Here is a 27935-nt window from a genome sequence, read left to right on the forward strand (position 1 = left end):
ACGGCACACCTGTGAAGACCAGGACGGCACACCTGTGCAGGCCGGGACGGCACACCTGTGCAGGCCGGGACGGCACACCTGTGAAGGCTGACACCGCACACCTGTGAAGGCTGACACTGCACACCTGTGCAGACCGGGACAGCACACCTGTGAAGGCCGGGATGGCACACCTGTGAAGGCCGGGACGGCACACCTGTGAAGGCTGACACCGCACACCTGTGAAGGCCGGGACGGCACACCTGTGAAGACCGGGACGGCACACCTGTGAAGACCGGGACGGCACACCTGTGAAGACCGGGACGGCATACCTGTGAAGGCCGGGACGGCACACCTGTGAAGGGTGGTGGTGTGGCCATCACAATATGCCCGGAAACCTTCGGGCTTTCCGCGTGCTGATGTTTTCGCATCGTGCCCAGGTACTCTTGTGCGGCGAAGAAGATGACGACCTCCGTGCCACTGATGTTGGCCAGAAATCAAATGACTTGGTGGCTCAGGGCGCTGACGCACGCTCGCACAAAAGACCCCCCACACAGCTTGCACGGGGTGGGGAGGGGAGTGTTGACTCTGCCCATCATCCCCCCCCCTATACTTTGGTGGGGAAGATCAACAGTGGATGTCCTTTGGAGTTATTTATCCCCACCATAGGAAGGTGGAATTTCACTATCGGCTCTAACGAGGCGAGAAGACATAGGATGAGCACCGGTGCCTCACGACGCTAACTTGGGGGAGCAGGAGGCGACTCTCACTCTGAGGGCTCAGGCCCGCCGCGTTCCCACGACGCCTGATGCAGCACCTCTGCTCCGCACGAGGGGTCGACGGTCGTCGTCGTCAATTGCCAGGCCCCCGGCGACGTGACCAAAACGTTGGGCACGTGACGTCGCTCGCGTGCAAAGGACAGCGCGGGGTCGTTGATTTCCGATACGTTTTATTTTGTAAAGCACCATACGAGAGAGTGGCCTGGGCGTGCCCAAACCGACGCGGCGACAGCTCTTCACCTAAACCAGGAGTGGGGGTTGAGGGGAGGGCGGCGGGGCCCTTTCCTGCAAACCGCTATGTCCACGTGGTTGCACCAGCGGGACGTTTGGCCACGGCTCAAGTGTCGCCCGGCCTCCGTGCCTCTTGCCCGTTGGCCAGACGGTCACAAGGTGAAGCGTGTGAAGAGGAGGAGGCCCCTTGCAGTGATGGGCGACGTGGCCGGGCACGGCACCGGAATCAGAAACGGCGACGTTTTGAGGTGGAAATTATTTCCCCTCTCGATCCCGGTGAGCGCGGAAAAGTTGCGACTTGCGGCGATGGATAAATATCAAAGTGGTGGGCCCTACAGCGGCTGTGGAACATGTGGAAGTCAGGGGTCGTGTGAAGTGAGGTCACGTGTCGTGTGAAGTGAGGTCACGTGTGAAGTGAGGTCACGGGTCGTGTGAAGTGAGGTCACGGGTCGTGTGAAGTGAGGTCACGGGTCGTGTGAAGTGAGGTCACGGGTCGTGTGAAGTGAGGTCACGGGTCGTGTGAAGTGAGGTCACGGGTCGTGTGAAGTGAGTTCACGTGTCGTGTGAAGTGAGGTCACGGGTCGTGTGAGGTGAAGTCACGTGTCGTGTGAAGTGAGGTCATGGGTCGTGTGAAGTGAGGTCACGTGTCATGTGAAGTTAAGTCGCAGGTCGTGTGAAGTGAGGTCATGGGTCGTGTGAAGTAAGGTCACGGGTCGTGTGAAGTGAGGTCATGGGTCGTGTGAAGTAAGGTCACAGGTCGTGTGAAGTGAGGTCACGGAGTAGCTGGCCGTGTTTTGGCTTCCCCCACCCCTGCGCTAAAACTTAGTAAACAAATAATCAAGCACCCATAGCATCGAGATAAACTAGCGTGCCGACGAAGACGACGCCTCGCACGCTCATGCGGCGGGCCTGGGGGGGGGGAGGTTATGCGAGAGAGAGATAGACAGGGAGGGATAGAGAGATAGATACAGAGATAGAGGAGAGCTATCCTCACCCGCGTGGTGTGTAAACGTCGTCGCCACGCGTGCGTAGGAAAGCCGTTACACACATTAAAAAAAAAGTTAAAATAAATTCCACGGAGAGGTGGTAGCACGGGAGCGTGGGCGTGCGTAACGAGCAGTGGTTTTGGGTTATGGTCCGGACGAAGGGTGGAGTGGTTGCCATGGCGGTGGGGGGAGCATCGAGGATGAGGATGATTCTGGTGACATTGAAATTTGGATTCGACACAGGGACAGGTGAGACAGAGAGATGATGATGGTGGTGGTGATTACGGTAATGATGATGATGACTGTGATGATGATGTTGACGCTGTGATTATCCCGACGATGTCTATTGGCCGTGGTGCACGAGGACAGCCAACAACGACTCGACGCGTTCCGCCACCACCACCACCACCGTGTGTGTGTGGGGGGCTTCAGGAGGGGAAATATATCATGGGCAACGTTTCTGGCAGTGGCCCATTATAACACATCGGCCACGTTTGCAATCATGATGATCGCCATTATTACAACCATGATCGCCACGGTTACAATCATGATCGCCATGATTACAATCATGATCGCCACGATCACAATCATGATCACCATGATTACAATCGTGATGATCGCCATGATTACAATCATGATTATCACTATGTTTACGATCACGATGATCGCCATGCTTACAATCATGATGATCGCTGTTTACAATAATGTTGATTGCCACGGTTACAATCATGATCGCCATGATTACAATAATGATGATCGCCATGATTACAATCATGATGATCGCCATAATTACAATCATGATGATCGCCATGTTTACAATGATGATCGCCATGGGTACAATCATGATCGCCATGATTACAATCGCAATGATTACTCTTTCAATCATGATCGCCATGATTACAATCATGATGATCGCTATGTTTACAACCATGATTATCGCCACGGTTACAATAATGATCGCCATGATTACAATCATAATGATCGCCATGTTTGCAATCATGATGATCGCCATGATTACAATCATGATGATCACTATGTTTACAATAATGATGATCGCCATGATTACAATCATGATGATCGCTATGTTTACAATCATGATGATCGCCATGGTTACAATCATGATGATCGCCATGATTACAATCATAATGACCGCCATGATTATCCGTCATGATTTACAAAATCTCCATCGTATTACACTACCACCATTATCAACATTGTCATGATATCATCACCATCTCTGGATCGCCAGTATCTCAACCATCGTAATCTTAACAACCATCGCTTTCGTGAATACACCCCGTGCGTGCGTAGTCTTAAATGGGGGGGGGGAGGGGGAAATAGAATAGACGACGTTTCGAGCAGCAGCCCTTCATAGCACATACACTTTTAGCATGAATGACTGTATTTGATGTTAATAGGTTTCTGATTATTCGAGGTGTTCGCTACTCATTAGCCACTCTATTTTTGTAACGATGACTATTTTATGCCTCTATGTATTACTATTATTGCTATCATTATAACTATTACTCTAACTAGTACTAACTCTTCCTATGCCCAATTTACAAACAGCTCATCGTCAGTAAAGACGTTTCGAATGTGATTGTTATCAGCCCTGCCCCCCCCCCCCCCACCATCGCGTAGTGTAAACAAGTCTCCAACTCATCCACTCTGTCCCCACGCTCTGTGAAGAAGGGGCGGGGGGGGGGTCCATTGCCTGAAACGTTACCCATTATATTTCTACATTTTGTTCTCTCAATGCCACACGCGCAGACGGTGTTGGCCACAGACGCAAAATACGTTGAGTTCATCCAAGAGCCACGTGCCATGCCGTGCGTGAGAGACCAGATCTGCGTCACTTCGCCCAGAGCGGGCACGCACGCACGCACGTGTGTTTATGTACGTTGAACTTCTTTAACACCGTATCCAGCCGACCGTGCTAATCGGAGGTGTGGGATTTTTTTTTTTTTGTGGGGGGGCGGTGGGGGTGGGGGAGGTCTCACGCCGAGACGTGGATTGCATGGAAGGGGGTAGGCCAAAGCAACTCACGCCGGCAGTGGCGGCGTGAGCGAGCAGCTGCGGCGGTGCACCTCTTACCCCTCTGTAACCCGAACAACTCATACGGAGGCGATGGGGGGAGAGCCAATTGAGGAGAAACGAGAGGCGTTAGTTGTGTGGTACATCCCCGTGATGTTGGTGGTGGTGGTGGTGATGAAGAAGGAGAAGACGACGACCTCGTGGTGATGGTGGTGACGAACTCACTATCTCAGAGTGATGGTGGCCTGGTGATGATGATGATGAATAACCTCGTGACAAGCTGTCCTCTTTAGATGACGCAGATGATATCGGTGGTCATCTCGCTAGAATCATTGCGACGGTCATGATGATGATCTTTATTCGTGATGATGATATGGGTGATCATCATTATGTTCACGATGATGAGGATGATGAGGATCTTGATTCGTGACGACGATGACGGTATTAATGGTGGCGGTGACCTCGAGCGTCACCTCGTCAGATCATGAAGGCGTGGAGGAGCGGGAAGCAGATGATGATCTCGGTCGTGCTCAGGGCCCTCAGCTCGTTGTCGTCGAGGCGCAGGTAGCGGAGGCGCGCGGGCCCCGCCGCCGGCACCGGGTTGCGAAGGTCACACACCTCGGACACGTTCCACGCTACGGGCGGCCATGGCACGTGGACATCATGCGGTGGGAACAGACCACGAACACGAACCACAAATACAGACAACAAACACCCAACCACCACAAACATCAACCACAACAAATACAGACCACAAACGCCCAACCACAACAAATACAGACCACAAACACCCAACCACCACAAATGCAGACCACAAACACCCAACCACCACAAACATCAACCACAACAAATACAGACCACAAACACCCAACCACCACAAACATCAACCACAACAAATACAGACCACAAACACTCAACCACCACAAACATCAACCACAACAAATACAGACCACAAACACCCAACCACGACAAATACAGACAACAAACACTCAACCACCACAAACACCCAACCACAACAAATACAGACCACAAACACCCAACCACGACAAATACAGACCACAAACACCCAACCACCACAAACATCAACCACAACAAATACAGACCACAAACACCCAACCTCCACAAATACAGACCACAAACACTCAACCACCACAAATACAGACCACAAACACCCAACCTCCACAAATACAGACCACAAACACTCAACCACCACAAACACCCAACCACAACAAATACAGACCACAAACACCCAACCACCACAAATACAGACCACAAACACTCAACCACCACAAACACCCAACCACAACAAATACAGACCACAAACACCCAACCACAACAAATACAGACCACAAACACCCAACCACCACAAATACAGACCACAAACACCCAACCACCACAAACACCCAACCACCACAAATACAGACCACAAACACCCAACCACCACAAACACCCAACCACCACAAATACAGACCACAAACACCCAACCACCACAAATACAGACCACAAACACCCAACCACCACAAATACAGACCACAAACACCCAACCACCACAAATACAGACCACAAACACCCAACCACCACAAATACAGACCACAAACACCCAACCTCCACAAACATCAACCACAACAAATACAGACCACAAACACCCAACCACAACAAATACAGACCACAAACGCCCAACCACCACAAATACAGACAACAAACACCCAACCTGCACAAATACAGACCACAAACACCCAACCACCACAAACATCAACCACAAATCCATAATAGAGGGCTTTTTTGGGTTAGATCGCGTAAATATCTAAATGTGTCGTTAAATCCCGCCACCACCCGACACAGCTAATTAGTAAAGGTTGTCACGTAAACAACGTTGCCAATTTGTCACTAGTACAGCACACCGGTGTGTTGGAGAGCCAAGCCACAACATTTGCAATCTGAGTACGACGTTTCACCAGTAATTACAACCAGCTTCATCAGGCGACAGGCATATTTGTGGAGAAGTCTAACTGTTTCGTTCCTTATATAGAGACGTGGATGTGGTGACCACGCTTCTGCGCTCTTGCGAAAAGTGTGGGGGGCGATTACTGAGTCAACGTACGTGATGCATGTGCATTATGCGAGCCCATTTATCTTGTCCTTCCTGTTCATTGTGTGCATTAAAATAGCCGTACCAACGGTAATCCCTATTGCAGTATGGTGGCCTGTATAAGCGTGCATTTAAACAATGTATTATTTGATGATTCGCTTCCACGCAGCATTAAGTTGGTAGCTATCTGAACGGTTAAATTATTTTTATTTATTTCAATTTCGATAGATTCTGTAATTAGTCTTGGCTAGTAGTAACTAGTTTTGCACAGAACTTCAACATCAAAATCAATTGAGTGTCTTTGTTGGCACGCGTGTTCTGCTATTACTGACAGTTGTATTTAGGATAATTTAATATTTATCTGATGTTTTTTTTAGTCTTGTGCTGATCATTCGTCCTTTTTGCCCAACATAACATTTACCACACGTGCAGTTAATCCTGTAGACACCTTCTTTTGATAGTTTCGATCATACATATTTTTTAATACACAATGGACGGGAAGGACAAGATCAAAGGGCTCGTATAATGCAAATGCATAATGTGTGTTGACTCATTAATCGCCTCCCCCCCCCCCACTTTTCGCAAGAGCGCAGAAGTTTGGTTACCACCTCTACGCCTCTATATAAGCTGGTTGTAATTACTGGCGAAACGTCGTACTCAGATTGTAAATGTTGTGGCTTGGCTCTCCAACACACCGGTGTGCTGTACTAGTGAGGAATTGGCACGTTCTATTTACGTGACAACCCTTACTAGTTGGCTGTGTCGGGTGGTGGCGGGTTTTGAAGACATTTATATATTTACGCGATCTAACCTAAAAAACCTCTTATGGATGATATTGGTCGCGAAAGCCTCCTATCTGTTAAAATAAACCACAAACACGGAACACAAACACGGAACCCAATAGTCCACCCCACCCGGACCGGTAGCCTCCCAATAGGACGGAGGGGGCGAGGGGCTATGGGTGACAGGGGCCGCCCCATATCCAGGGGTGCAGGAACATCGCACCGCGTGCCAGAAGCCACCAAACAGCTTCAAACTAAGCCAGAACTTTTTGCTCTTGACGCCGTGACGTCGAAGCGCGAGCCCCCCCCACCCCCCTCCACTGTGCGGGGCCCAGGGTGATCGCCCCGATTCGCCGTGTGCTCTAGGGACGGCTCTGGTTGTCGAGCAGCACCGATCGAGGCCGGGACCGCCACCACGCCCGGTCGCCTTTGTCTCCCCCGCCCCAGTGCTGATTGTTTACGCACCGCATAAAGCACTACTCATGTCAGGGACGAGTTTTGACGATTCGGGATTTATCGTCACAGATGGATGTTGGCCGTGGGCGGGTAATCGAACGCGGCGACCACCGCGCCATCGCTCCTCAGGTCCAAGTGTACACCACAGGTCACGCCACACCAAAGCATGGGTCACACCACAGCATGGGCTGCTCCACACCACACCACCATTCACATCATCGTATCCAACATTAACACCATATCTTCGACCACCACCTCCATCATGACCATCACCACATGCGCATCCACCAATTCCACCATGTGTTAATGCTGCACCAACAACAACAACCGCCATTCGCCACTAAGTGGCGGTGACGTCACCACGACGCTTGTGCCAGGCCATGTGCACCTTGAGGCCACGTGAAGTGTCGAACGCCCGCGGGCAGGAGGTCACGGGGCAGACCCAGGTGCCACGGGTCGACTGACTGAGATGACTGGCTGGTGCACCACCTGTGCCCCCTACTGTGCCAACCTGCTGTGCTTTAGCCACCCGGCGCTCTGCTCGTTGTTGTGAGCGTCGCTCCTCCGCCCTCCGTTGTTGTTGGAGGGCGACTGCCTCCAACTACCCAATAGCGTCCTTCACGAGCCTCCTCCACAGAGGCCGATCTTGACACCACTGGTACCAGTCATCGGCAAGTCCACTCAGCTCCACGTCCTCCTGTACCACATCACTCCATCTCTTCTCTAGCCCGTGCCGCGCCCATTTAGCCCCCTCGATCCGGCCGAACAAAAGCTGTTTCGGCATGCGGTGGCTGGGCATACGGGCTACATGACCCAGCCAACGCAGCCTTGCCTGCCGGAGGAGCTCACCGATGGGACCTTGCCCAGATTTTTCAAGAATTTGTGAGCTCACACAATCCAGCCTGGTTAAACCCAGGATGGATCGTAGGCAGGCTAGCCTAAATGTTTCTAACTGGCGAAGATGTTCCATTAGGGAGGTCCACGTTTCGCAAGCGTAGAGAAGGGAAGGAATGACCGTGGCCGAGAAGACCTGAAGCTTAGTGCGGAGCGACAGACCAGGTAGCTTCCACACAGCGTTACGCAACCGATGAAAAGATATTGCCGCTCGACTGATTCGGAGTGAGACCTCTGCTGTTAAACTGGAGCCGGTCATAAGCACACTGCCCAGGTATGGGAAACTCTCCACCACTGCCCCATCACCGATTGGGAGTTGTGGAGGTGGAGTGTCCGATGGTACAAAATACCCAGGCAGGTGCTTGGTTTTCGTGGGGCTGATGGTGAAGCCCCATCTCTTAGTGGCACGCTCCAGTCCCAGCAGCAGCGTCTCCAACTCCTCCTCTGAATGAGCAGCTATTACCAAATCATCGGCATACATAACGTGGTTGAGCAATAGGGAGCCATCCCTTGACCACACCCGGGCATCGATCAGCCTCCCATTATATCTGTACCATATGGAGATTCCCCCGGTACAGCTATTGAAGGCTTCACGAACTACGTGGTGAAAATAGATGTTAAATAATGTGGGAGCCAGAGGACATCCCTGTCGCACCCCAAGGTGTACAGAGAATGGCTCTGACTCCCGGCCACGTAGTTTTACCCGGGCCCGCTCACCATCATGAAGGTCCTTAATGATTGTGAGCAGAGGGTGCGGGACTCCAAAAGCACGAAGAACAACCCAGAGCCCAGGCCAACTGATGGTATCATAAGCCTTGACCAGGTCAATAAAGCAGAGATGTGCGTCTTGTTGGAATTCCCTACACCTCTGCTGTAGCAGACGGACAGAAAATATGGCATCTGTGCAGGACCGCCCTTTCCTGAAACCGCAATGGGGCTCCGCAAGCCACTCCTCAGTGTGCCTGGCAAGGCGATGTTGAATAATCCTTGCCAGGACCTTTCCCGGCACACTGAGGAGTGAGATGCCCCTGTAGTTGTTACAGTCTGTGCGGTCCCCCTTCTTAAAGAGGGGGACCACAAGGGCATCCTTCCAATCCTGCGGAACCCGTCCAGTGGTCCAGAGTGTTGTTATGATGTCATATAGGGCAGTCTGTGCACAAACGCCACCCTCCCTCAGCATTTCGCTTGGGAGATCGTCTCTACCCGGTGCCTTCCCTGGTCTCAGACTCCGGATCGCTTTCAGTACTTCCTCAACAGATGGCACCTCAGCCAGCCACTCACAGGGGGTGACTTCTTCCAATATTTGAGGCTCCGCAGCTACAGCAGGGTCATCCCCACTTTGTGCCACGATGTTTTCCTGGCTGAGGGATTTCCTCTCCCCCAGGACATCACAGAAATGCTCAGCAAATCTGCAAACCTGTTCCTGGGGTTCGGAGATTGGATCACCGTTTTTTCCCCTAATGATGGTAATAGGTCTGGCGCTGCAGGTTACTTTTTTGATGGAGTTAAATAGAGATTTGTGATCACGGGCCACTGAGGCAGTCTCCATCTCCTCAGCAACCCGTGACCACCACCCATCCTTGCAGCGCCTCACGGCTCTCCGAACCTCCGAGCGAAGGCTGCGGTAAGCCTCCTCATTCTCTGACGTGGGATTCTGTAGCCGATGACAGTGGGCCTGTCGCTTTTTCTCAACCATCCTGAACACCTGCTCTGTCAGCCAGGGTCTCTGGGGAGGTCTGGACCGCATACCCAAAACAGCCATTGCAGCTGCATGAGTCACAGTCCTAAACCTCGCCCATTTACCCTCGACATCAGGAGGAGTGGGGGACGATGCCAACCCCAGCCGCAAGCGATGATGAAATTCTCGCTTGCAACTTTCATTACATAACTGAGACCAGGCCACTTTAGGTTGGAATGGGGTCCTGGGTGTACACCCACCACCGGAGTGGAAGAATGGCAGGCGCATCTTACAGATGACTAGTCGATGGTCAGTGGGCAGATCAGCTCCACGGTAGGTCCTGGTGTCAAGGACATGGGCTCGCATCCGCTGGTCCATCACTATGTAGTCCAGCAGATGTGCTTGCTTGGACCCGGCATGCATCCATGATGTTGTGTGGATGCACCGATGCCGGAACAGTGTGTTGGTAATTACAAGCCCATGGGCTGCACAAAAATCTAGCAGCCTCCTACCGTTGTTATTGAGCTGATCTCGCCCATGCCCTCCAATCACTCCAGACCAGGTGCCAGCATCATGACCAACTCGGGCATTGAAGTCACCCAACAAGATGACTCTATCCCGAGGGGCCACTTTAGCCAGCACCTGTGACAGGAGGTCATAGAAGGCATCTGACTCATCGGCTTTGCCTGCATCCCTCCACGGATGTTCGTCTTCATTGGGGGCATAAGTAACCACGACCACCACTCCTCGCCTCCGGTTGATGGGAAGGCGAGCCCAAAGTAGCCTGGGGCTTACAGCTTCCCACACCTCACCGCCACGCTCCCACGCCCCCTTCATTCTTTTGTTCAAAAGAAGAGCCACACCCTGTTGTTTGGCAGTCTGCTGCCCTGAGTAGAGGACTGTCCACCCCTCATGGTGGCAGGAGCCAGAACCGGTCCACCAGACCTCCTAAATGCCACAGAGATCCAGGCGGTACCGGTCCAGCTCCCGATAGAGGAGTGGCAGCCTCTCCTCCGCAGTGAGCATTCGAACATTCCACGTGGCCATCCGTAGTGGCTTATCGTTGTTTCTGGAGGAGCCCCGAGGGTAGAGATTCAATCTCCTGGCTCCGCCAATTGGGGTTTGGCCAGGAGACGTCATAGACGCCTGTCCCCCCGGGACCTCCAGCACAAGCTTATTAGTTAAATTTTGTATTCGTAGTTTAGTGGTAATTAATTAAAGGTGGAGGGGTTACCAGCCCCTCGCACCCGTCCAGAGCCCCCATTTAGCCACTGTGGTGGACACAGACGCCATGAAGGGAGGAGCCAATCGGAATTGGCCCTCCCCCCACAGCACTGTCCATGACAGAGTTGCCCGTCCGGCACCGCGAGGAGGTAGGGGGTTGTTTTGCCGGGGGTTGTTTTGCCGGACAATGCTGCACCATCACCACTACCACCACCATCTGCTTCTCCATCCCCATTACCACTATCTTATCCACAATCTTCATATTTCAATACCATCCGCACCTCCTCAGTCACCACCTTCCTCTTCACAACCCAAATTCACAACCACCACCTGCACCATTACCACCACCATCACTACCTGCAAAGACAAAGATCCCCCCGTATAGCCTTAACAGATTGTTGGGGCAAGTGCTGTTTGTGAACACCTATAGAGACCGGAATGGCACACGAGGGGGTGGGTGGCAATCACTACGCCCGGCCGCCTTTGTCTCCCCAGTGGCGATATTTACCGCACCAGGTACTCGTTTGAGGCTGAGTCTACCTAGGGGAGGCCCAGGACCGATACAGATATTCATCACCGATGTTAGTCGTGAGCAGGAATCGAACTCGGGTCGCCGGGTTTAAAGTGCAGTGTGCTAACCACTGCACTGTCTCTCCAAATCTACTCATCCACCACCACCACTACTATCTTAACCACCAACCCTTAAAATGTTTTATCAACCATCAATTTCAATACCATCGCCACCTGCTCATTCACCGCCTTCGCCTGCACATCCTTAATCCACGACCACCACCTTCCATCTCTGTCATCCACCACCTGCCCAGCGCACCTTTGATGTGGTTGTGGTCGAGGTGGAGGTGCTCGAGGCGCGGGGTGAAGAGGGGCACGCGCGTCAGCCCGTTGTGTCCCAGCGAGAGCTCGAGCAGCGTGGAGATGTTGAAGATGCTCCTGGGCAGGCCCGAGTCGGTGAGCTTGTTAAAGGTCAGGCGGATGGAGAAGATGTGATCGAGTTTGTCGAAGTAGCTCTCGGGGATCTCGGCGATGGAGTTCCTTTCCAGGAAGAGCTGGTAGAGTCCCCGGGGCAGCTGCGGTGGCATCTTGGTGATCTTGTTCTTGTAGAGGTTCAGCTGGATGAGACCCTTCAGGCCGTGGAAGATCTCGCCCGAGAGGGCGCCATCCTCGATCTGGTTGGAGCTCAGGTCGAGGAGCAGGAGGTTCGTGAGCTTGTTGAAGGCGGCACTGGGCAGCCGCGCGATGCGGTTGTGCGCCAGCTTGAGCTGCTGCAGGCTGCTGGGGAGCGGGAAGGGCAGTTCCTTCAGGTCGTTGTGTTCCATGTAGAGGTGCAGCAGGTGCTTCATCTTGGAGAAGACGTTCTTGGCCACCTTGTTGCTGGCGATCTTGTTGCGGTTCAGGTTGAGCCACCTCAGCTCACTGGCGTTCTGGAAAGGCTCGAGGGGTATCGCCGAGATGCGGTTGTGCTGCAGGTAGAGGTGCTGCGTGCGGTTCGGGAGGCTGGGCACGGCGCTCAGCCTCCGGCTCTCGCAGTTCAGCGCCGTCGAGAAGTCTGGCGAGCAGAAACACTCGCGGGGGCAGTCCGAGTAGAATTGCGGCCCGAAGTAGAGCAGAGGGCCCGCTCCCAAGTCCTCCTCCTCCTCCTCTGCTTGCTGCTGCTGCTTCTGCTGCTTCTGCTGCTTCTCCTGCTGCTGCTTCTGCTGCTGTTGTTTCTGCTGCTGCTGCTGGGCCTTCTTGGCGGGACCGGTCCGCGGGCGAGGGGTCCGCTGAGCCCCGCACAGTAGAGACGGGAGGAGCACCACAAGCAGCAGGAGGAGAAGCAGCAGCAGACGTGGCGTGCGGTGGTGGTGGCCGGGATTCATGGTGGCTCTGTGTGTGTGTGGGGGGGGGGGGTGAGACACGGGGGGGGGGGGGGTACATCAGGTATCACATCCGCCAGGCGTCATCTCAGTCACTCAACCCATGGCACCACCTGGGTCTGTCGCATGACCTGCCAGCGGAGAGCCTTCGACACTTCACGTGGCTTCGAAGTGCACCTAGCCTGGCATAGGCACATTGATGACATCACCATCACTTAGTGGCGAATGTCGGATGTTGGTATTGAAGGAGTAAGGGGGGAGTGGCGAGGTAGCAGTTAGCGCACTGGTACTTCACGTTCTGCAGATGTAGATGCCACTGGTTCTTCACGTTCTGCAGATGTAGATGCCACTGGTTCTTCATGTTCTGCAGATGTAGATGCCACTGGTTCTTCACGTTCTGCAGATGTAGATGCCACTGGTTCTTCACGTTGTGCAGATTTAGATGCCACTGGTTCTTTACGTTCTGCAGATGTAGATGCCACTGGTTCTTCACGTTCTGCAGATGTAGATGCCACTGGTTCTTCACGTTTTGCAGATGTAGATGCCACTGGTTCTTCACGTTCTGTAGATGTAGATGCCACTAGTTATTCACGTTCTGCAGATGTAGATAGCACTGGTTCTTCACGTTCTGCAGATTTAGATGCCACTGGTTCTTCACGTTCTGTAGATATAGATGGCACTAGTTCGTCACGTTCTGCAGATGTAGATGCCACAGGTTCTTCACGTTCTGCAAATGTAGATGCCACTGGTTCTTCACGTTCTGCATATGTAGATGCCACTGGTTCTTCACGTTCTGCAGATGAAGATGCCATTAGTTCGTCACGTTCTGCAGATGTTGATGCCACTGTTTCTTCACGTTCTGCAGATGTAGATGCCACAGGTTCTTCACGTTCTGCAAATGTAGATGCCACTGGTTCTTCACGTTCTGCAGATGTAGATGCCACTGGTCCTTCACGTTCTGCAGATGTAAATGCCACTGGTTCTTCACGTTCTGCAAATGCAGATGCCACTAGTTCTTCACGTTCTGCAGATGTAGATGCCACTGGTTCTTCACGTTATACACATGTAGATGCCACTGGTTCTTCACGTTCTGCAGATGTAGATGTCACTGGTTCTTCACGTTCTGCAGATGTAGATGCCACTGGTTCTGCACGTTCTGTAGATGTAGATGCCACTGGTTCTTCACGTTCTGCAGATGTATATGCCACTGGTTCTTCACGTTCTGCAGATGTAGATGCCACTGGTTCTTCACGTTCTGCAGATGTAGATGCCACTGGTCCTTCACGTTCTGCAGATGTAGATGCCACTGGTTCTTCACGTTCTGTAGATGTAGATGCCACTGGTTCTTCACGTTCTGCAGATGTATATGCCACCGGTTCTTCACGTTCTGCAGATGTAGATGCCACTGGTTCTTTACGTTCTGCAGATGTAGATGTTACTGGTTCTTCACGTTCTGCAGATGTAGATGCCACTGGTTCTTCACGTTATGCACATGTAGATGCCACTGGTTCTTCACGTTCTGCAGATGTAGATGTCACTGGTTCTTCACGTTCTGCAGATGTAGATGCCACTGGTTCTGCACGTTCTGTAGATGTAGATGCCACTGGTTCTTCACGTTCTGTAGATGTATATGCCACTGGTTCTTCACGTTCTGCAGATGTAGATGCCACTGGTTCTTCACGTTCTGCAGATATAGATGCCACTGGTCCTTCCCGTTCTGCAGATGTAGATGCCACTGGTTCTTCACGTTCTGTAGATGCCACTGGTTCTTTACGTTCTGCAGATGTAGATGTCACTGGTTCTTCACGTTCTGCAGATGTTGATGCCACTGGTTCTTCACGTTCTGTAGATGTAGATGCCACAGGTTCTTCACGTTCTGCAAATGTAGATGCCACTGGTTCTTCACGTTCTGCAGATGAAGATGCCATTAGTTCGTCACGTTCTGCAGATGTTGATGCCACTGTTTCTTCACGTTCTGCAGATCTAGATGCCACAGGTTCTTCACGTTCTGCAAATGTAGATGCCACTGGTTCTTCACGTTCTGCAGATGTAGATGCCACTGGTCCTTCACGTTCTGCAGATGTAAATGCCACTGGTTCTTCACGTTCTGCAAATGTAGATGCCACTAGTTCTTCACGTTCTGCAGATGTAGATGCCACTGGTTCTTCACGTTATGCACATGTAGATGCCACTGGTTCTTCACGTTCTGCAGATGTAGATGCCACTGGTTCTGCACGTTCTGTAGATGTAGATGCCACTGGTTCTTCACGTTCTGCAGATGTATATGCCACTGGTTCTTCACGTTCTGCAGATGTAGATGCCACTGGTTCTTCACGTTCTGCAGATGTAGATGCCACTGGTCCTTCACGTTCTGCAGATGTAGATGCCACTGGTTCTTCACGTTCTGTAGATGTAGATGCCACTGGTTCTTCACGTTCTGCAGATGTATATGCCACTGGTTCTTCACGTTCTGCAGATGTAGATGCCACTGGTTCTTTACGTTCTGCAGATGTAGATGTCACTGGTTCTTCACGTTCTGCAGATGTTGATGCCACTGGTTCTTCACGTTCTGCAGATGTAGATGCCACAGGTTCTTCACGTTCTGCAAATGTAGATGCCACTGGTTCTTCACGTTCTGCAGATGTAGATGCCACTGGTCCTTCACGTTCTGCAGATGTAAATGCCACTGGTTCTTCCCGTTCTGCAAATGTAGATGCCACTGGTCCTTCACGTTCTGCAGATGTAGATGCCACTGGTTCTTCACGTTCTGCAAATGTAGATGCCACTAGTTCTTCACGTTCAGTAGATGTAGATGTCACTAGTTCTTCACGATCTGCAGATGTAGATGCCACTAGTTTTTCACGTTCTGCAGATGTAGATGCCACTGGTTCTTCACGTTCTGCAAATGTAGATGCCACTGGTTCTTCACGTTCAGTAGATGTAGATGCCACTAGTTCTTCACGTTCTGTAGATGTATATGCCACTGGTTCTTCACGTTCTGCAGATGTAGATGCCACTGGTTCTTCACGTTATGCACATGTAGATGCCACTGGTTCTTCACGTTCTGCAGATGTAGATGCCACTGGTTATTCACGTTCTGCAGATGTAGATGGCACTGTTTCTTCACGTTCTGTAGATGTAGATGCCACTGGTTCTTCACGTTCTGCAGATGTAGATGCCACTGGTCCTTCACGTTCTGCAGATGTAGATGCCACTGGTTCTTCACGTTCTGTAGATGTAGATGCCACTGGTACGTCACGTTCTACAGATGTATATGCCACTGGTTCTTCACGTTCTGCAGATGTAGATGCCACTGGTTCTTCACGTTCTGCAGATGTAGATGCCACTTGTTCTTCACGTTATGCAGATGCAGATGCCACTGGTTCTTCACGTTCTGCAGATGTAGATGCCACTGGTTCTTCACGTTCTCTAGATGTAGATGCCACTGGTTCTTCACGTGCTGCAGATGTATATGCCACTGGTTCTTCACGTTCTGCAGATGTCGATGCCACTGGTTCTTCACGTTCTGCAGATGTAGATGCCACTGGTTCTTCACGTTCTGCAAATGTAGATGCCACTGGTCCTTCACGTTCTGCAGATGTGGATGCCACTGGTTCTTCACGTTCTGCAGATGTAGATGCCACTGGTTCTTCTCGTTCTGCAGATGTAGATGCTGCTGGTTCTTCACGTTCTGTAGATGCCACTGGTTCTTCACGTTCTGCAGATCTAGATACTACTGGTTCTTCACGTTCTGCAGATGTAGATGACACTGGTTCTTCACATTCTGCAGATGTAGATGCCACTGGTCCTTCACGTTCTGCAGATGTAGATGCCACTGGTTTGTCATGTTCAGCAGATGTAGATGCCATTGGTCCTTCACGTTCTGCAGATGTTGATGCCACTGGTTCTTCGTGTTCTGCAGATGTAGATGCCACTGGTTCTTCGTGTTCTGCACATGTAGATGCCAATGGTTATTCGTGTTAGGCCCATGTAGATGCCACTGGTTCTTCATGTTCGGCAGATGTAGATGCCACTGGTTCTTCACGTTTTGCAGATTTAGATGCCACTGGTTCTTCGTGTTCTGCAGGTGTAGATGACACTGGTTCTTCACGTTCTGCAGATGTCGATGCCACTGGTTCTTCACGTTCTGCAGATGTCGATGCCACTGGTTCTTCACGTTCTGCAAATGTAGATGCCACTGGTTCTTCACGTTCTGCAGATGTAGATGCCACTGGTTCTTCACGTTCTGCAGATGTAGATGCCACCTGTTCTTCATGTTCTGCAGATGTAGATGCTGCTGGTTCTTCACGTTCTGTAGATGCCACTGGTTCTTCACGTTCTGCAGATCTAGATACTACTGGTTCTTCACGTTTTGCAGATGTAGATGACACTGGTTCTTCACATTCTGCAGATGTAGATGCCACTGTTTCTTCACGTCCGGCAGATGTAGATGCCACTTGTTCCTCATGTTCTGCAGATGTAGATGCCACTGGTTCTTCGTATTCTGCAGATGTAGATGCCACTGGTCCTTCACGTTCTGCAAATGTAGATGCCACTGGTTCTTCACGTTCTGCAGATGTAGATGCCACTGGTCCTTCACGTTCTGCAGATGTAAATGCCACTGGTTCTTCCCGTTCTGCAAATGTAGATGCCACTGGTCCTTCACGTTCTGCAGATGTAGATGCCACTGGTTCTTCACGTTCTGCAAATGTAGATGCCACTAGTTCTTCACGTTCAGTAGATGTAGATGTCACTAGTTCTTCACGTTCTGCAGATGTAGATGCCACTAGTTTTTCACGTTCTGCAGATGTAGATGCCACTGGTTCTTCACGTTCTGCAAATGTAGATGCCACTGGTTCTTCACGTTCAGTAGATGTAGATGCCACTAGTTCTTCACGTTCTGTAGATGTATATGCCACTGGTTCTTCACGTTCTGCAGATGTAGATGCCACTGGTTCTTCACGTTATGCACATGTAGATGCCACTGGTTCTTCACGTTCTGCAGATGTAGATGCCACTGGTTATTCACGTTCTGCAGATGTAGATGCCACTGTTTCTTCACGTTCTGTAGATGTAGATGCCACTGGTTCTTCACGTTCTGCAGATGTAGATGCCACTGGTCCTTCACGTTCTGCAGATGTAGATGCCACTGGTTCTTCACGTTCTGTAGATGTAGATGCCACTGGTACTTCACATTCTACAGATGTATATGCCACTGGTTCTTCACGTTCTGCAGATGTAGATGCCACTGGTTCTTCACGTTCTGCAGATGTAGATGCCACTTGTTCTTCACGTTATGCAGATGCAGATGCCACTGGTTCTTCACGTTCTGCAGATGTAGATGCCACTGGTTCTTCACGTTCTCTAGATGTAGATGCCACTGGTTCTTCACGTGCTGCAGATGTATATGCCACTGGTTCTTCACGTTCTGCAGATGTCGATGCCACTGGTTCTTCACGTTCTGCAGATGTAGATGCCACTGGTTCTTCACGTTCTGCAAATGTAGATGCCACTGGTCCTTCACGTTCTGCAGATGTGGATGCCACTGGTTCTTCACGTTCTGCAGATGTAGATGCCACTGGTTCTTCACGTTCTGCAGATGTAGATGCTGCTGGTTCTTCACGTTCTGTAGATGCCACTGGTTCTTCACGTTCTGCAGATCTAGATACTATTGGTTCTTCACGTTCTGCAGATGTAGATGACACTGGTTCTTCACATTCTGCAGATGTAGATGCCACTGGTCCTTCACGTTCTGCAGATGTAGATGCCACTAGTTTGTCATGTTCAGCAGATGTAGATGCCATTGGTCCTTCACGTTCTGCAGATGTTGATGCCACTGGTTCTTCGTGTTCTGCAGATGTAGATGCCACTGGTTCTTCGTGTTCTGCAGATGTAGATGCCAATGGTTATTCGTGTTAGGCCCATGTAGATGCCACTGGTTCTTCATGTTCCGCAGATGTAGATGCCACTGGTTCTTCACGTTTTGCAGATTTAGATGCCACTGGTTCTTCGTGTTCTGCAGGTGTAGATGACACTGGTTCTTCACGTTCTGCAGATGTCGATGCCACTGGTTCTTCACGTTCTGCAGATGTAGATGCCACTGGTTCTTCACGTTCTGCAAATGTAGATGCCACTGGTTCTTCACGTTCTGCAGATGTAGATGCCACTGGTTCTTCACGTTCTGCAGATGTAGATGCCACCTGTTCTTCATGTTCTGCAGATGTAGATGCTGCTGGTTCTTCGCGTTCTGTAGATGCCACTGGTTCTTCACGTTCTGCAGATCTAGATACTACTGGTTCTTCACATTCTGCAGATGTAGATGCCACTGTTTCTTCACGTCCGGCAGATGTAGATGCCACTTGTTCCTCATGTTCTGCAGATGTAGATGCCACTGGTTCTTCGTATTCTGCAGATGTAGATGCCACTGGTCCTTCACGTTCTGCAGATGTAGAGGCCACTGGTTCTTCGCGTTCTGCAGATGTAGATGCCACTGGTTCTTCACGTTCTGCAGATGTAGATGCCACTGGTTCTTCACGTTCTGCAGGTATAGATGCCACTGGTTCTTCACGTTCTGCAGGTATAGATGCCACTGGTTCTTCGTGTTCTGCAGGTATAGATGCCACCATCGCATCTGTTGTGCGACGGTTGAACTTCAGTCTCTTGCTCTGAACAGGCAACCGGACGTGCGGACCGGATCTGTTTGTATCTCTGAAAATTGGTACTGTAAGTCGATTGTTAGTAAGTAGAGGCCTCCGTGTATCGCTCTTTTCCAGCAGCGACTTTGCCATCACAAATGACAGCTCTCCGAAGTGGCGGTTCATGATCATGTGGCAATTGATAGCAGCAGCGAAATACTCTCTCTCTAGACGGGTGACGTCGATTCTAAATGTGGAGGGAAAAACCGGAGGACCCGGATACAAATCCATGATACTATCACGGGGAGAGTAAGATGCAAACTCCAAATATGCAGCAGGGCGTCAGGGTCGGGATCGAACCCACGACCTCCTGCATACCAGGCGAGGTAGTTAACATTTCCTTGCCACCGTGATGATGATAAGGAGACGTGCAAACTGTAAATATACAGCAGACATCGTCGGTATCGAACCCACGACCTGTATAACAGGCGAGCTAGTCAACATCTCCTAGGCACCGTGATGATGAGAGAGAGATACACAAAATCTCCAAATATACCACAGGCAGTGTCAGGCCGGGATCGAACCCACGACCTCCTGCATAACAGGCGAGTTAGTCAACATCTCCTAGCCACCGTGATGATGATGAGAGAGAGAGACATTTAAATTATAAATATATATTCTTGGGTCTTTCGGTAAAGTCACGTAGATATGTTTAAAAAAAATAACAAAATCTATGACGTTTCGATCGCAACACAAGCAATCGTCATCAGGAGAAAAAATTGCGGAAAAGCTGCTGAGGCAAGCTGTTTTACAGGTTTGAAATGGGTGTAGCGCAAGAGTCATAAGCGAAGTGGGCGGGGCTAGTGATGTTAAAGTGATAAATTTGCATGGCAATGTAAGATCGGAGAGCTACCTCCAGGACGACGAAGCTGCGGAGGTGGCCATTGTATTGTGAAAGATTAGCATGTCAATGTAAGATCTAACTATATAGCAGGAATCGTCGGGAGCGGGATCGAATCCATGACCTCCTGCATACCATGCGAGTTAGTTAACATCTCAGCCACCGTGATGATGATGAGAGACAAAGACACCAACTCCAAATATACAGAAGTCATCGTCGGGGTCGGGATCCAACCCACGACCTCCAGCATACCAGGCGAGGTAGTTAACATCTCCTAGCCACCATGATGATGAGAGAGAGAGAGACACGCAAACTCAAAATATACAGCAGCAGGCATAGTCAGGGCTGACATCTAACCCACGACCTCCTGTATACCAGGTGAAGTAGTTAACATCTCCTAGCCACCGTGATAATGATGATGAGACGGACACGAAAATGCAAAATATACAGCAGGCGTCGTCAGGGCCGGGATCGAACCCAGGACCTTCAGCATACCAGGCGAGGTAGTTAACATCTCCTAGCCACCGTGATGAGAGAGAGAACCATTTAAAGTCTGTCACCCAGTTGTCCTCTGAATCATTCAGAGGTTCATTGGCAAACTTCATACGGGCATGTATATGTGCTTTCTTGAGCAGGGGGACCTTGCGGGCGCTGCAGGATTTCAGTCCTTCACGGCGTAGTGTGTTACCTATTGTTTTCTTGGTGACTATGGTCCCAGCTGCCTTGAGATCATTGACAAGATCCTCCCGTGTAGTTCTGGGCTGATTCCTCACCGTTCTCATGATCATTGCAACTCCACGAGGTGAGATCTTGCATGGAGCCCCAGGCCAAGGGAGATTGACAGTTATTTTGTGTTTCTTCCATTTGCGAATAATCGCACCAACTGTTGTCACCTTCTCACCAGGCTGCTTGGCAATGGTCTTGTAGCCCATTCCAGCCTTGTGTAGGTCTACAATCTTGTCCCTGACATCCTTGGAGAGCTTTTTGGTCTTGGCCATGGTGGAAAGTTTGGATTCTGATTGATTGTTTCTGTGGACAGGTGTCTTTTATACAGGTAACAAGCTGAGATTAGGAGCACTCCCTTTAAGAGTGCTCCTAATCTCAGCTTGTTACCTATATAAAAGACACCTGGGAGCCAGAAATCGTTCTGATTGAGAGGGGGTCAAATACTTATTTCCCTAATTAAAATGCAAATCAATTTATAACATTTTTGACATGCGTTTTTCTGGATTTTTTTTGTTATTCTATCTCTCACTGTTCAAATAAAGCTACCATTAAAATTATAGACTGATCATTTATTTGTCAGTGGGCAAACGTACAACATCAGCAGGGGATCAAATACTTTTTTTCCCTCACTGTAGCAGCAATCGTCGCGGGTGGGATCGAACCCACGACCTCCTGCATACCAGGCCAGGTAGTTAACATCTCCTAGCCACTATGATAATGATGAGAGAGAGAGAGAGACACGCAAACTCCAAGTATACAATAGGCCATCGTCAAAGTAAGAGACATGCAAACTATAAATATGCAATAGGCATTGTCAAAGTCTGAATTGAACCCACGCCCTCCTGCATACCGGGAGAGGTAGTGAACATCTCCTAGCCACTTTGATGATGATGAGAGAGAGACAACCTTTAAATATACAGCAGGCGTAAGGGTCGGGATAAAACCCACGACATCCTGGAGAACAGGCAAGGTAGTTAGCATCGCCTCGGCACCGTGATGATGATAAGCGAGAGATGCACAAACTTAAAAAAAAACACAGCAGCTGTTGTCAGGGTCGGGATCGAACCCACGACCTCGTCTATAACAGGCAAGGTATTTAACATCACCTAGCCACCGTGATGATAAGAGAGAGATACACGGAAACTCCAAATATACCACAGGCATCGTCAGGGCTGGGATAGAATCCACGACCTCCTGCATACCAGGCGAGGTAGTCAACATCTCCTCGCCACTGTTATGATGATGATTAGAGAGACACGCAAACTCCAAATATACAGCAGGCGTAAGGGTCGGGATCGAACCCACGACCTCCTGTATACCAGGCGAGGTAGTTAACATCTATCCACGGTTATGATGATGAGAAAGTGAGCGACACACAAACTTTAAATATAAAGCAGCTATCATCAGCGCAGGGATCGAACCCACGACCCTTGTATACAGGCGAGGTAGTTAATATATCCCAGCCACCGTGATGATGATGATGAGAGAGAGGGACACGCAAACTTTAAATAAACAGCAGGCATCGTTAGAGCCGGAATCGAACGCACGACTTCCGGCATACCAGGCGAGGTAGTTAACATCTCCCTAGCCACCGTGATGATAATGAGAGGGATGGGCACGCCCACTCAAAGTATACAGCAGGCATCGTCAGGTCTGGGATCGAACCCACGACCTCCTGCATCCCAGGCAAGTTAGTTAACATATCCTATCCACCGTGATGATAATGATGAGAGAGGGACACGCAAACTTTAAATAAACAGCAGGCATAATCGGGGTCGGGATCGAAACCACGACCTCATGTATACCATGCTTAGTAGTTAATATATCCTAGCCACCGTGATAATGATGAGAGAGACACAAACTCCAAATATACAGCAGCTGTCGTCAGGGTCGGGATCGACCCCACGACCTCCTGCATACCAAGCGAGGTAGTTAACATTTCCTCACCACCGTGATGATGAGAACGACACGTACACTCCAAATATACAACAGGTATCGTCAGGGACGGAATTGAACCCACGACCTCCTGTATACCAGGCGAGGTAGTTAACATCTCCTATCAACGGTTATGATGATGAGAAAGAGAGCGACACACAAACTTTAAATATAAAGCAGCTATCATCAGTGCAGGGATCGAACCCACGAGCTCTTGTATACAGGTGAGTTAGTTAATATATCCCAGCCACCGTGATGATGATGATGAGAGAGAGGGACACGCAAACTTTAAATAAACAGCAGGCATCGTTAGAGCCGGAATCGAACGCACGACTTCCTGCATACCAGGCGAGGTAGTTAACATCTCCCTAGCCACCGTGATGATAATGAGAGGGATGGACACGCCCACTCAAAGTATACAGCAGGCATCGTCAGGTCTGGGATCGAACCCACGACCTCCTGCATCCCAGGCAAGTTAGTTAACATATCCTATCCACCGTGATGATAATGATGAGAGAGGGACACGCAAACTTTAAATAAACAGCAGGCATAATCGGGGTCGGGATCGAAACCACGACCTCATGTATACCATGCTTAGTAGTTAATATATCCTAGCCACCGTGATAATGATGAGAGAGACACAAACTCCAAATATACAGCAGCTGTCGTCAGGGTCGGGATCGACCCCACGACCTCCTGCATACCAAGCGAGGTAGTTAACATTTCCTCACCACCGTGATGATGAGAACGACACGTACACTCCAAATATACAACAGGTATCGTCAGGGACGGAATTGAACCCACGACCTCCTGTATACCAGGCGAGGTAGTTAACATCTCCTATCAACGGTTATGATGATGAGAAAGAGAGCGACACACAAACTTTAAATATAAAGCAGCTGTCGTCAGCGCAGGGATCGAACCCACGAGCTCTTGTATACAGGTGAGGTAGTTAATATATCCCAGCCACCGTGATGATGATGAGAGTGAGGGACACGCGAACTCTAAATATACAGCAGGCATAATCGGGGTCGGGATCGAACCCACGACCTCATGTGTACCATGCGAAGTAGTATATATATCCTAGCCACCGTGATAATGATGAGAGACACACACAAACTCCAAATATACAGCAGGCGTATGGGGCGGGATCGAACCCACGACCTCCTGCACACCAGACAAAGTATTTAACATCTACTTACCACCGTGATGACGATGAAAGAGAGACATGAACTTTAAATATACAGCAGCTGTCGTTAAGGTCGGAATCGACCCCACGACCTATTTTATAACACGCGAGGTAGTTAACTTCTTCTAGGCACCGTGATGATGAGGAGAGAGAGAGACACGCAAACTCAAAATATACAGCAGGCATCGTCGGGGTCGATATCGACCCCACGACCTCGTGTACACCAGGCGAGGTAGTCAAAATCTCTTAGACACCGTGGCGCCCCCAAAGTTACCGTGGACGGTGGCGCAGTGAGAAGGGGGTTGAAGGAGCCAAAGGGGATACGGGGCACGGGCGAACAGCCCGTGGTCAAACTATGCAGTCCAAGGAAAAGGCACGGAACCTTGTGGAGCTCATGGTTAATCCCATGGTTATTGGAAGCGACCCGTGGTAAGTTCATTGTAAATCGATGAGCCCCATGGTAAATTCACTTTGCTCGTGATAAAACCATGGTTACGCCTTGGAGCCCATGGTAACCATGGTCAATTACGAGAGTGCATGTTAAAACCATGCTGAATCTCGGTGACTCATGGTAAAGTCATAGGGTTCGTGGTAATTCCATTGTAAAACAAATATATTGCGTGGAATATCCATGACCAAGAGCATGGTAAACCCATGGTAAAATATCGAGGAAGCCCCCCTCCCCCCCGCCTAACCAACTCCCCCCTTGCAAGGAAAGTGAATCCGCGCAGCCACTCGGGACCGCATTCTTTCCAGCTCCGCTGAGCTCACGTCTCGTTCTGCGGGGTCAGCAGAAATCCGCGGAAGTTCCCTCGTCTAGAAAGCCGCGTCCGTTTCTCTTGAGTGTCCGTGGAGTGAGCGGTCCCAGAGTCTCGCTGCGTCGGATGGGGTTTGGGGGGCTGCCCAGGATTTCTTCGATTGGTTGGCTGAGACGGGGCGCCACGTGCATGCGTTTGTGTTTTGTCGATGTGTTCGTCAATGTTTCCATCATCAGCTCCATCCTCATCATCAGCTCCATCATCATCAGATCCATGATTACCATCATTACCACTATCATCATCAGCTTCATCATCAGCTGTATCATTATCTCCATCACCATCATTACCACTATCACCATCAGCTCCATCATCATCATTGCCATCAACAGCTCCATCATCATCAGCTCTATTACCATAATTACCACTATCATCATCAGCTCCATCATTACCATCATTACCACTATCATCATCAACACCATCATCATCATCTCCATCATCGGCAGCTCCATTCCCATAATTACCACTATCATCAACTTCATCATCAGCTGCATCAACTTTACCACCATCATCATCAACTCCGTCATCGTTACCTCCATCATCAGCTCCATCATCATCATTACAACTATCATAATCAGCTGCATCATTACCACCATCATTAGCTCTATTATCAGCTCCATCATCATCAGCTCCATAATTATCAGCTCCATAATCATCATCAGCTCCATCATTACCATCATATCACCCATCTCTATCACCATTTAATAACTCTTTAGAATCATAATATCCGGTATCTCCATCATTTATATGGCATCGTCACCATCATACTCCCCATCATCTTTCTCGTACCCACATCACCCTCTCCTGAGAATCATCATCATCATCATCTCTATCATCACCTTCACCAACACCGCTGTCACTACCATCATCTGTATTGCTACCATCACCACCACCATCACCTCTATCGCCATTAACACCACCACCATCAACATCATTTGTGATTGCCACCACCACCATCATCATCGCCTTCATCATCGTCTTCACGTTGCCCCTGTGGCGTCTCCGTGCGCAATGAGTCCGCACGGTCATCGAGCTCAAGTTCAATCCAAGGCCGGGCTCCGCTCCAGAGTCCGCTAATAGGAGGTTGCGGGGTGATGGTGGTCGTGGTGATGGTGAAGTGATGGTGGATGTCATGGTGGTGATGGTGGTGATGGTGGTGATGGTGGAGGTGGTGGTGGTGGTGATGATGGTGGTGATGGTGGAGGTTGTGATGAAAGTGGTGGAGGTGATGGTGGTGGTTGTAATGGTAGTGATGGCTGATGGTGGTTTCTATAGTGGTGGTGGATCTGATGGTTGTGGTGGTACTGCTGATGGTGAATGTGATAGTGGTGGTGCTGGTGGTTTGTGATTGTTGTTTTTGCTTTTGCTTCTGGCACTCGTGATGATGACTGTGATGATGATTATGATGATGATGATTGCGATGATGATGATTGTGATGATGATGTTGAACAAGTCCGTGATGATGACAGTGAATGTGTTGGTGCAGCAGGAGGTGGTTGTTGTGGTGGTGGTCGTCGTGGCGATGATGCTTCTGCTCCTGCTGCCCTGATGTCGTTAGCAGGCCGGGAGAAGTTTCAATCTCCCGTGCACCGCGGGCATCCACACGGGAGGCGCCCGGGGTGCCATAGTTTGCGGGAACGGAGGCGAGGGGGGGGGTCGACCAGACGAGGTAAAAGAAGATGAAGATTGAGGTGCTTCACGTGAGGTGAATGAAAGACATTGAGGTTAAGGGACGATGATGTGCAGCAGATGAGGTGGGAGATGATGAGGGGAGGTGATGAGGGGGAAGAGGAGTAACCCCTACCTCCTGTCACGGGATGACGATGAGGAGTTGGGCGCGAGGGTTCCCAGTCCCCCTTCCTCGGCGAGTCGGAGACGCTGGGAGACGCGGAGAGGGACGAAGCTGTCTCTGCAGCAGCAGAAGCAGAAGCCCCCCTCTCCCCTCTCTCTCCTCTCTCTCCCCTCTCTCTCTGCTCTCTCTCTCTCCACTCTCTCTCTCCTGTCTCTCCCCCCGCTCTCTCTCCGCTCTCCCAAGCCGAGCGGAGAGAAACTTGGGATGGGAGCGGCGTCTCGCATGGGGAGCGGAGGCGGAGCCATTCCAGGCCAGCCGATCCTGAGTGAGGGTGTGTGTGGGAGGGTGTGTGTGTGAGGGTGTGTGTGGGAGGGTGTGTGTGGGAGGGTGTGTGTGGGAAGGTGTGTGTGTGGGAGGGTGTGTGTGGGAGGGTGTGTGTGGGCGGGTGTGTGTGGGAGGGTGTGTGTGGGAGGGTGTGTGTGGGAAGGTGCGTGTGTGTGAGGGTGTGTGTGTGAGGGTGCGTGTGTGAGGGTGCGTGTGGGAGGGTGCGTGTGTTGAGCGTGCGTGTGTTGAGCGTGTCTGTAGGAGGGTGTGTGAGGGTGAGGGTGCGTGTTGAGCGTGTGTGTGTTGAGCGTGTCTGTAGGAGGGTGTGTGAGGGTGTGTGAGGGTGTGTAAGGGTGATGGAGCGGTAGTGTAGTGGTTAGCGCACTGCGCTACAAAGTCAGCGATCCGAGTTCGATCCCCACTCACGACAAATAAGTGGCAATTGTTTAAACCGGTCCTTAGCCTCCCCTAGGTCGACTCAGCCTCAAATTAGTACCTGGTGCGATGTATAAACGGCAGGTCGTGGTGCTGGCCACCCACCCCCTCGTGTGCTGTGCCAGCCCTTATACTCGCTCGCTAACAGCACTTGCCCCTACAGTCTGTTCAGGCTATACGGGG

At 50.5% G+C, this 27935-nt stretch overlaps 1 protein-coding gene across 1 annotated transcript; it reads right to left on the reverse strand.

The window, feature by feature from the left end:
* Positions 1-908: 908 nt before the first annotated feature.
* On the reverse strand, positions 909-27427 carry LOC116952696 (keratocan-like). Its single transcript, XM_032972285.2, has 3 exons — positions 27006-27427; positions 11959-13010; positions 909-4641 (listed from the first exon to the last, which is right to left on the reverse strand). Exons 1-3 carry the CDS (start codon positions 27296-27298, stop codon positions 4484-4486), a joined length of 1503 nt encoding a protein of 500 aa, XP_032828176.1. The 5' UTR covers positions 27299-27427; the 3' UTR covers positions 909-4483.
* Positions 27428-27935: the final 508 nt, after the last annotated feature.

The sequence above is a fragment of the Petromyzon marinus genome, chromosome 48 (assembly GCF_048934315.1).
Source record: "Petromyzon marinus isolate PM22_M1 ecotype Great Lakes invasive population chromosome 48, UKy_Petmar_22M1.pri1.0, whole genome shotgun sequence".
NCBI lineage: Eukaryota > Metazoa > Chordata > Hyperoartia > Petromyzontiformes > Petromyzontidae > Petromyzon > Petromyzon marinus.